The 10,801-nt window shown below is 49.6% G+C and overlaps 1 protein-coding gene across 1 annotated transcript; it reads right to left on the bottom strand.

The window, feature by feature from the left end:
* Positions 1 to 3,922: 3,922 nt before the first annotated feature.
* Positions 3,923 to 8,311, bottom strand: LOC125889006 (uncharacterized). Its single transcript, XM_049576665.1, has 3 exons — positions 7,760 to 8,311; positions 6,931 to 7,676; positions 3,923 to 4,127 (listed from the first exon to the last, which is right to left on the bottom strand). Exons 1-3 carry the CDS (start codon positions 8,309 to 8,311, stop codon positions 3,923 to 3,925), a joined length of 1,503 nt encoding a protein of 500 aa, XP_049432622.1.
* Between the last annotated feature and the right edge of the window lie 2,490 nt (positions 8,312 to 10,801).

The following is a 10,801-nucleotide window of genomic DNA, read 5'->3' as shown; positions in this document are numbered from 1 at the left end:
CCTCTCATGCTCTAATATAAATAAGGGGCTTTATAAAGGGAAGACCCATTTGGATTTTGTAAGTCAACAGATGGTTGACCTTTTCTGACCTGCTTTCTAATGTCATCATTGTGCTGGAGGAAAAGTCAGAAGGAGCATAAGGTCAGGCCAAAACATGTTGAAAATATTTCTATGCATGGCTGAAGTCTGTTGGCTTTCATTTGTTGTTAAACCAATGCCCACATGCACATACTTACTGTTTGCACACATAAACATAAGCACATATTGACAATAGAAAGAAAATATTTTGTACTGGTTTCATGACCCGATAGATGGCTTGAGTAATAAAGTGAGACCACCTCTGATTGTATTGTCCCATGACTGTTTCACCGACAGTCAAAACAGATTGTAGTCTGTAAAAAAAAAGTTCACATTGAAAAAAGAATGTATGTGCTCATTAAAAATGCCTCTTGTTTATCATGTATATTTGTACATTCTGTTTTTGAATTCAGGCTATTATTCCCATGGACTATGGAGAGCACTGTCGGTGCCTGTTTGAATAAAGACACAACCGTGACATGACGAGCTCCATCTAAGAAGATGGAAATGAGCATCAAGCCTCTGTGTCTGCACTGAGACTTAACACACATTCTTACTTACAGTATGCTGCAGGCAAAAAGCGAAGCTGTTTAATTGGGCCCTGGGAGAATACACCAGAACACTCCGTCCAACAATTCCTTATGCATTTAACAGATGATTAACTTTACCGAAATGCATTATGTTTTCACACTTCTGTTGTGATTTTCCTCCCAACAGTACACCTTCATTATTCAGATAGTATAGAAGCAATAATCTTATCACAGTGAGGTCCTTCAAATAAAAGGGACACACGACAAAAAGAGAAACTAACCTCCTCTCTGTTGTATTCCACACTACTGAATTTCAGTGTTAGAAAAGGCTGAAATAAATAACAATGTGAGCTTCAACTCTGGATCAGATTCTCCGGGCTGCAGAGAGAAGTCCCAGCGCTCCTCAATGAGAAATTTCATGTTTTGTTGACACTGGTGGAACTTATTGCCTCGCTGGACCTCTACTGCAGAGACTGCATTTGTTTTACCACCATTTTCATAATCGTGTCCACTGTTCAGTGACCGCTCCTGGAACAGGCCATTTGCATTCTGATAGAAAAACTAATATCAGATGATGAAGGCACACTATTCACATATCTATGTGTTGACTGATGTTTACTTAGCCAGGAAAGGATTTTCCTGCCGGGTCCATGTCATTGGTTCGACAGCTCATTGGTTCGACATCCCATTAGTCCGACTGTCTGTGGTGCTGAACGGCTCGTGGCAGGCGTATGGTGCGCCGCGACTGGCTTGAGGCGGAGCAGGCTCACGGCTTATGAGTTTGTCACTTTCTTTTTCATTTTAACCCACACCATGATCTTTTCCTGACCCTAACCAAGTGGTTTTTGTGCCTAAACCTAACCAGACCTTAACCACAGGGCATCATGATGATTTCGGAACGGACTTCGGAACAATGAGTTTAATATGGTCGGAACAATGGGATGTCGAACCAATGGGCTGTCGAACCACTGGGCAGTTCCCTTCCTGCCTTCAAACTGTGCCAGTAAAGTACACCTCCCAGAGAAATCAAACAATTTGACATCCAGCGCAAAATAGTCTGTACCGATGCTGAAGACCTATGTAAACATAAATCATCAAGTCGAAGAGTCTACAGCCACTGTACCAGCATTTTGAGACTGTACTATGGCACAGTGGTGCTTTGAGCTAAACTTTGATGTCAGCATGCTTACATGCTTGCTATGACATTGCTAAAGACCCTTTACCACTGGATAGAAACCCCACCCACTTACATCTGGCTTTTGTCCTTATTGGATATGGTTACAATTAACATTCATACCAGGTACAAATGGCTCTGCAATAGACACGGTATTTATCAGCTCCAGCTACGATAGACAGTAATGTCAACATGACACTCAGGCTGAATGGACGATCTCCCCAGTACATCGTCGACCTCCTAAAGTATACACCCCCTCAAGGTCACTGAGGCTGGCCGATCAGCTGCGGCTTGTGGTCCCAAAAAGCCGTTTGAAAACAAGAGGTGACCATGCCTTCTCGGTAGCTGCCCCTAGGCTATGGATACCTGGGTGCCCATGTCAAAATGGCCCCCACTGTAGAATCTTTAAGTCCCGCCTCAAGACCCACTTGTTTTCCTGGGCTTTTGATTCTGGTCGACGAGTAGACCAACCTGTCTCTGTGTCTGTTTATCCCTTGAGCATATCGCTTCTGTATCTATGACCTGCATATTTCGTATGTGTATTTCGGTATAGTCCTATGTGGATATTCTGTGTATTCTTATGTGGATTTCTGTATATTTCTGTATATGCTTATGTGTATTTTTGTGCAGCACTTTGGTAACTTCATGTTTTTGAAATGTGCTATATATAAATAAAATGGACTGGACTGGACTGGACCAAGCAGCAGCTTGTGGAGGTGCCAAAAATTGCAGTTGTTTGAATGTCCACTTGAGGCTGGCTTCAGAAGCGAGTCAATCCCCAATGAACTCCATGTCAAAACACCCAACTTTACACCATAAATCAACATGTTAACAAGGTCTCTTTAGCTAATTTCAACATTCATGAAAATTGTAGGGGGGTGGGGGGGTTTATATAGCTTACCAACTTACACCGATTTACATTTACACAAGGTGAGGCTGCTTGTTTGACAGGTGTCACCACAGTCTATGAGTCAGATCCACCCCTCGCCCCTCCACAGCCCCACGTCTCAAATGTGGTCACTTCTGGCTTGGAAAAACCCCAAGATTTTCACCCCATTTGTATCCGTGTCCATCCAAGCAGTGCTCGAACACTTTTAAATTAGTTTGCACCAAGTTTGAAAGACAGACTGGAAATAAGTAACATATTTTTTAATAAAAGAAATAAGAAAAGAGATGAGAGAAGTAACCACCATTACATTTTCACGGGGCTTTAACGGGGGGCCAAACTGCCATGCCAAAAGAAACCCCAGAAAGGCATACTCGTCTTCTGCCGAGCTGTGTTCACAGTTCTGGGATACTGGCAATGGGAAATGAGTCTGTCTCCTATTTTTAGCATTTTTTCCCACATTTAAAGGACCTGCATATACCTGCTGATTTTATAGGAAAAAGGGTAAAACATACTGACGTTCATCAGGTATAATGTTAACCATGTTCAACATCATAATTTAGCACATTTGCATGCTAACATTTGCTAATTAGCACTAAACACAACGTAACTGAGGCTGATGAATGTCATTAGTATTCCAAGTATTTGCTCAATTGGACAAATTAAATTTTGACCTGATGATGGCACAAAATAATAGTTACATCCAATAGTTTTTGAGGCATTTCACTCAAAATCACAAATGACAACTTCATGATGGCACAATAGCAAAATTTAGGGGATCACCGAAATATTTAGGGTACATGATCCTCAACAGTAAATGTCCAATGAATTTCATAGCAATACATTTAAAAGCTGTGTAGATATTTCAGTCTGGAACTGTAAAAAATAATGGACATAATAATAAACAACGACAATAAACGTATTAATAGTTGACAACATTTTTCTGAAAAATTGCATACCTTTTTCCAACGCTTATGTTTCCCCATACAATTACATTTTTCTATCATAAAATGTCAATCAGGCAAACCACAGGACTTTAGTTTCACCACCCTCCACACTGCATCATTCATCAAATGCTTGCTGAGTAACATGCACTTTGTGAGTTAAATTTATCTTTGCATGTGTGAGAGTTTGGGAATAATAAGAGAACAGACTCACAGGTGCTGTCTCTGCAGGGCATCCGGGTGCTCTCAGGAAGAGGTGTGAAGTCACACCCACACTCTCCCAACAACAATGACGATAACCGAGGCAAGCTCAGCGTGATCGCTGCACCCAATAAGGAGCCATGATAACTTTGGTGATGCATCCCTTCTCAATGTCTTGGATAAACAATCTATGTGAGATGACCCTCTGCTGAACCCTGTTGATGATCATGCCTTCTTTAAGAGCGGAGCTCATCACATTGTCCAAATACAGGTAGCAAGGAGCCGAGGCACTCTGCGCCATCAAAAGCTGAGTGCTGTGTGCATTACCAAAGGCAGTGAAATGCTCTCAGCTTTTCACACTTCAGTTTCATGTATTTAGCTGCCTATGAGTGCACTCAGCTTTGAAGGAGACTCTTGTTCTTTAAAAAAAATAAAACTACAATTTCACCTTCAAAGGTTAAACTGGAACTATTTGTACAAGCTGTGCTGAAGAAATACATTTACAGCAATCATTTCTGTACAGTGAAATCTAAGATATTTGGCCTGAAACAAAACAATTTGTGGGAACAGCATCATTTTGCTCGTAAAATAGTCATTTTCTCCATTCCATCAACCTTTATTTGACATCTCCCCAAAGCCAGGAAAAGAAAGAGTAGTGTCACAGTTTCACTTCACCCTCCACGCCCCCGCTGGTGGGTTACCTTGCCTGAGAGAAAAGGCACCTGTCAATTAGGAAGAGGAAAATGTCACCAGCTTTGCCGTCAAAAATGACCTTGTGTGGGGTGAAACTGGTGATGTATGTCTAGTGTAAGAACAGAACAGGATGTTTGAAAATTGATATTTCATATTCCCTCTCCAGTGACAATGTTTACACACACAATAATATTTCATTATTATTCAAATACGAATATGACAACATTCTGAATTTAACACAGGTCATGTAAACAGCATATTCCATTTGAATATTCTGCATCAGGCCTTAGTCTGACTAGTCATGACTGTAGCATGTTTGATTAAAATGTGGGATATGCATATATTATTCAGGTTTCAGGCACATTATTTGGACATGTATATAGTGCATTCAGAATATGTGTCTCAGCTGTTTGTTTTTTTTCTTGCTCTAACCTAAACAAGGTTAGAGCAACAACTAACTAACTAACTAACTAGTCCAGTGGCTGGGTCTCAGCGGTTAGCATTGCAGCTTAGTTTAGCGAATATAACTGAAGTCTATAGGGGGTCAGTAGCCTGCTCATAAAAGTGAACAAATAAACGTTAGAGAAACCCTGAAGCTGGTATTTTTGCACGTGCATTTAAAATAAACATGTTTAAACATTAATTCGAAAAACGAGAGTCCTTTTTAGTTGTTTTAGAAGAAGTTTGATACACGGAACTATAGTGTGTTTCCATCCTGCGCTGTGATCCGCGGAGGGATACACCGGTGAGCAGGCACAGACACAGACGTAGCCTGTAAACAAAACTCAGTTGTTTATTTAGCCTATGGACGACTTTGAACACGATTTTGAAGAGTTTCTTGTAGCAGGCACAGATCCAGAGCCATACCTGTTTGAGCCGGAGTATACAGATGAGGAACTCCAGGTGTTGGATGCTGAGCGGGCGAGAAGAGAGGCTGAATCCTCTGAGGCAGCGGAACAGCAAGGGGCTGAGGGGAGACGGAGGTCAGGGGAGGATTGGTGGTGTAGCTGCAGGGCTTGCAGGGCCAACCTATGCCTACGGAGGTGGAATCATTTAGCTGCACAGAATAGGATTTGGTGCTACCATCGTTGGGGAGATATATCATCAGGAGGAAAACTGCCGCAGAGAGTGCATCACAAGGAGTGAAAACTTTGCAGCAATCACTAATCCTGGCGTGATTGAAACATTTTTTCATGTTCCTAAGATAAACTGAAAAAAACGCCACAGGCCTGCAGGAGCTGATGGGCAGCTTTCAGTCGAGTGAGTAATATCGCTTTATGATCGTCCGTGTCGTCTCTTTGTTTGCTTTTACCGAGTGACCTAGTGTACCTGTCCCGAAGCCAGCTGCAGCTGTTGCTCACTGGTGTATCCCTCCATGCAGGGCGTAAACACACTATAGTTCCGTGTATCAAACTTCTTCTAAAACGACTAAAAGGGACTCTTGTTTTTCGAATTAATGTTTAAACATGTTTATTTTAAATGCATGTGCAGAAATGCCAGCTTCAGGGTTTCTGTAACGTTTATTTGTTCACTTTTACGAGTAGGCTACTGACCCCCTATAGACTTCAACTGTATTTGTTAAGCTAAGCCACAATGCTAACGAAAGTTACAATGGTAACTACGGTTCTATGAGTCCTGGATGACCGCCAGAGGCGGTGCATAAGCACTGGATAACTCCGCCCGCGCTAGCGCATGTCGAGTACGAATATCAACAATGTCACCCGTGACCCCTGCGTGAACTCCGGGAGGCTATATCTTCCGGTGTCAGCAGGTGATTTGTTCCTAAAATCTGCTCGCGAGCGCGCGAGGATTCAGAGTGACCAGACACTCTGGCGGTCATCCAGGACTCATAGAACCGTAGTTACCATTGTAACTTTCGTTCTATTTCGTCCCTACTGACCGCCAGAGGCGGTGCATAAGCACTGGATGACACATACCAACAACGTCACGAAGAATCCCCCAGACCTACCTCACTGATCAGAAGTCCTGTGGCGGAGGACCACGCCCAACGGGTGGGGAGCAGCAACATTGAGGCGATAAAAGCGATGGAACGTGGAAGGTGACGCCCAAGAAGCTGCAGCACAGATGTCTTCCAGTGAAACACCCCTCAGAGCAGCCCAGGACGTGGAGACCCCCCGCGTCGAATGGCACCTGACCCCGGCTGGCAACGGACGGCCAGTGACCCTGTAAGCATAGGAGATGGTATCCACAATCCAATGTGACAGGCGCTGTTTAGAGAGGGCACAACCTCTGTTATGACCCCCATAGCACACAAACAATTGGTCTGTTCGTCGCACAGGCGCAGTGGCATTGAGGTAAGCAGCCAGGGTCCGTACAGGACACAACAACTGTGCTCCACAGTCGGCCGACGGGGGGTCGAACCGAGCCAGATGAATCGGCCGGTTGAGATGGGTGCGTGGCAGCACCTTTGGCAGGAACGCAACGTTCGGCCAGAACGGGGCCACCAGGAGGAGACGGTGGCCCTGTTGAAGGACCCGCTGTAGCGTCGGGAGGATCAGAGGCAATGGCGGAAAGGCATACAGGAGGCTGTCGGGCCACTCGTGCCCCAGGGCATCCCGTCCCAGAGGACTGTCCCCCTCTGTCCAGGAGAACCAGAGGGGACAATGAGTTGACTCCCTCGAGGCAAAAAGATCCACCTCCGCCCTGCCGAAAATGCCCCAGACCATCCCCACGACCTCCGGATGAAGCCTCCATTCCCCCGGAGAAGGCTTGTGTCGGGAAAGGAAGTCTGCCACCCGATTCTGGTTGCCGGACAGCCACACAGCCCGCAGGCTGGACAGACGGGGAACGGCCCATGTAAGCAGGCGCCGGGACGCACTTAACAGTCGCACCGACTTGGTGCCCCCCTGATGGTTGATCTGGGAGACAACAGCCTTGTTGTCTGACCGGATCAGCACATGTCTCCCCTGTAGATGCGGTAGAAAGTGCCTGAGCGCCAGATGGACGGCCCGCAGCTCCAGGACATTGATGTGACATGCGCGGTCCCGGACAGACCACTGTCCCTGAGCTGGCCTGCCACGCCAGACCGCACCCCATCCTGAACGGGATGCATCCGATGTGACGGTCTCCCGAAAGGATGGGATAGCACCCAGGGGCGCACCCCCCAGCAGGAATGCCCGGTCCTCCAAGGCGCCAGGATGCGAGCATGCCTGCGAGACAGTGATCAGTCTGCGCCTGTGGAGCTTGGGGTCCAGGCGAAACCGTTCAGCCACATTTGGAGGGGGCGCAATGCCAACAGGCCAGAAGGAATGGCCGTCGACGCGGCCGTCAGCTTGCCCAGTAGGCGAAGATACATGACGAACGGCAGCCGCTCGCCCCTCCTGAAGAGAAGAAGGAGTCGGAGGATGTCGTCCACACGACGTTCTGACAGGTAGGCCCTCATGGCCACAGAGTCCAGGACCAGACCTAGGTAGGCGGCCCGCTGGGTGGGGACCAAACAGCTCTTCTCCACGTTGACCGTGAGGCCCAGCCGGGCCACATGTGTCAGAAGGCGGGCCGTATCCTGGACCACCTGGGCCCGGGAAGGTGCGCACACCAGCCAATCGTCCAGGTATGGCAGCACCTTCATGTCCCCAGCCTGTAACGGCGCCAGAGCCGCTGCCACGCACCGGGTAAAGACCCTGGGAGACAGGGAGAGCCCAAAGGGGAGCACCCTGAACTGATAGTGGCGGTCCCGAAAGGCAAATCGCAGGAAGGGCTGATGATGAGCCGCAATGGGTACATGAAAATCTGCGTCCTTCAGGTCGATGGGCGTGAACCACTCGCCTTGCCGGATCACGCGCATCACGTCCGCTGAGGTCAACATATGGAGCGGTAAAACTTCAAGTACCTGTTTAGGCGCGTAGATCCAAGATGGGGAGTCCGCCGTCCTTCTTGCCGACGAGGAAGTAAGTTGAGTAGAGTCCCCCGGGTTGAAGGAGGGGGTCCACCGGTGTGATGGCGCCCTTGTCCAGGAGGGTGGACAGCTCCTGGGCTAGGGCTTGGGCCTTGGCCGAGTCGTGGATGGCCGTCATGGTGACCCGGCCAAAGGCTGGGGGCCGGCATCGGAACTGCAATTCGTAACCCCGGGTCAGGGTGGCAACTACCCAGGGGTCTGGCGAGTAGGCAGCCCAGTGACTGAGCTGCTGCTGGGAAAAGCAGCCGACGACCGGCCCCGTGGCCCTAGCGCCGAGGCCCCCGGCCCCTGGAGGAGCCGGAAGTGCGGCGGTCGGGCTTGGGGTCCTGAGGCTTCCGAGGTGAGCGGCGCAGAGTGGAGCGAAAGTCACCCGCTGACTTCCTCTCGTCCCGCCGCCGCCGGTGGCCACCCCGGGGAGATTGTCGTGGAGGACCCTGAGGGGCAGATGAAAAACTCCTCGAGCTGCCCCTGGAAACAGGTGCTCTCTTATGGAGGCTCGCAAGCCGCCGCCTGGTGTCGTCGGCCTCAGCGGTGCGGTCCAGTGCATCCAGAGCAGCAGAGCCAAACAGCTCCCCAGGTTCTGCTGGCACCCGGCGAAGGACCCTACGAGTCGCCTCCGTCAGAGGTGACTGTGCCAACCAGACATGACGGCGAGTGTGGACAAGCGTCGACATCAGCCGTCCCAGCTCCCTCGTGTGGTAGGCAAAAGCCTGCAGTGACGCATCACACATGTCGCGGACGGAGTCGTCCACCTGTGCCTCCTGCAGGGAGGCTGAGAGGGCAAGGAGTAAGTGGGAGAGGGTGTTCCCCAAGCGGCCGACACGTGCTGCTGTGTTGTAGGCCTTGCAGATGTAATCGTCCGTAACTTTACACTGCACAGAAGGGCACTTAGGGTCAGACTTCAGCGCCTCATCCGGAGCCACAATCAAGGCCGCGATTGGAGGCTCAACCGCCGGCATGTGGAGGAGCCCCACCGACTCGGCATCCTCCATGGCAGCCAAGGCCCGATCATCCGACCCCGGCCTGGTGAGGGCTGAAGTGTCCCTCCAACAGGAGTGCAGCTCCTTCAAGAAGTCCGGAGAATGCGGCACTGTAACCCTCGCCGGGGGAGGGTTGCGCCTATGGAACGCACTGGGAGCCTGCCCCCGGCTTGGGGCATCGAGCTGTAGACGTGCCAGGGCTGCTTGGATGATGGCCCCCATGGAGGAGTCATCAGACCCCCGCCGAGAACTCTGGGCAGAGGAACGGGAGGAGCCTGCCGCCGTCAGAGGGGCCGGACTACCTTGTGAGTCACGAAACTGACTCGACGAAGCTGCGATGGAAAGCGCATCGTCCAGTGGCGGTGGTGACTCCTGAGCCGGCACAACAGCAGGAGGTGCCACCCCACCAGCAGGCTGGAGATTCATGAGGAGCGCCTTCATGTGCTCCATGTCAGCAGCCAAGCGGTCGACCTTGGAGGAGAGCTGGTCCGTCGCCGCCGTCTTCCTCCTTTTCGCGGGAGCAGCATTCCCACTCCGCGTGGCAGTCCTCTTCTGCGCAGGAGCTCCGCAGAAGTCCGGCCTCTCAGACTGGAAGGGAGGGAGACAGGCCGGAGGACCCAGTTGGGCCAGTCGGGCCAACCTCACTGACCGAGGCATGATACTGCAGTTCATGCAGGCCTCGTCAGTGAGGGCCTCCTGCAGGTGGTCCACGCCAAGACAGGCCACACAGTGGTCATGGCCGTCTTCAGGCTCAAGGGGGGTCATGCAGTTGCCACAGGCGTGCGCCATCCGCAACCAGGTGGAGAAGCCAGTGAGAGCCCAGAAAAGTATGACACTGCCGGGAGCGGAAATGTCAACACAACTGAACAAAACCACCAGACCAAGTTGGGAGAGGGGGCGGGCACGCAACCGTCACCAACAAGGTTATCAGCCTTCTTCCTTTTCCGTCTTTTTGTTGTTGTTCTTTTTATATATATATATATATATATATATATATATATATATATATATATATATGTGAATATAAGTCTGACAAACACAACTGAGCTGGGAGAGGGTAGCGGAAACACCACCGTCACCAATCACAATTAAATCCTTCACTTTGAATCCCAAACTGCAAAAACAAACAAAAAACAGTACAGTTATCAGAATTCAACTTCCACTGACCTGCTCACACAGCCGTAAGCAGCTGCAGGCAATGCTGGAAGCGGGGGGCGGGAACGCCGTCACCCCAGCAAAGCTGCAATACTAGAGCAGGAACAACGACATACATGCAATTGTGCAACACGCTGGCCACAGCCCCTGGGAGGACGAGCATCAGCCCGTTACTCCCACCACAGAGGCACGAGGCTGCCCAGGGCCAGCAACACATGAAACCAACAGCAAACACTTACGTACA

The sequence above is a fragment of the Epinephelus fuscoguttatus genome, linkage group LG1 (assembly GCF_011397635.1).
Source record: "Epinephelus fuscoguttatus linkage group LG1, E.fuscoguttatus.final_Chr_v1".
In the NCBI taxonomy this organism is placed as follows: Eukaryota; Metazoa; Chordata; class Actinopteri; order Perciformes; family Serranidae; genus Epinephelus; species Epinephelus fuscoguttatus.
The sequence above is the reverse complement of the archived record's forward strand: the minus strand, read 5'-3'. Positions and strand labels throughout refer to the sequence as shown.

Bases quoted from the DNA above. Each gene is read 5' to 3' on its own strand.
- LOC125889006 (XM_049576665.1), bottom strand. From the start codon at position 8,311: ATGCGCGTGATCCGGCAAGGCGAGTGGTTCACGCCCATCGACCTGAAG. The intron at 7,677-7,759 runs GCATTGCGCCCC...ACTGTCTCGCAG, and splicing joins CCATTCCTTCTGGCCTGTTG to GCATGCTCGCATCCTGGCGC. The intron at 4,128-6,930 runs GCTGCCACGCAC...TAATGCACACAG, and splicing joins GTTGCGTTCCTGCCAAAGGT to CACTCAGCTTTTGATGGCGC.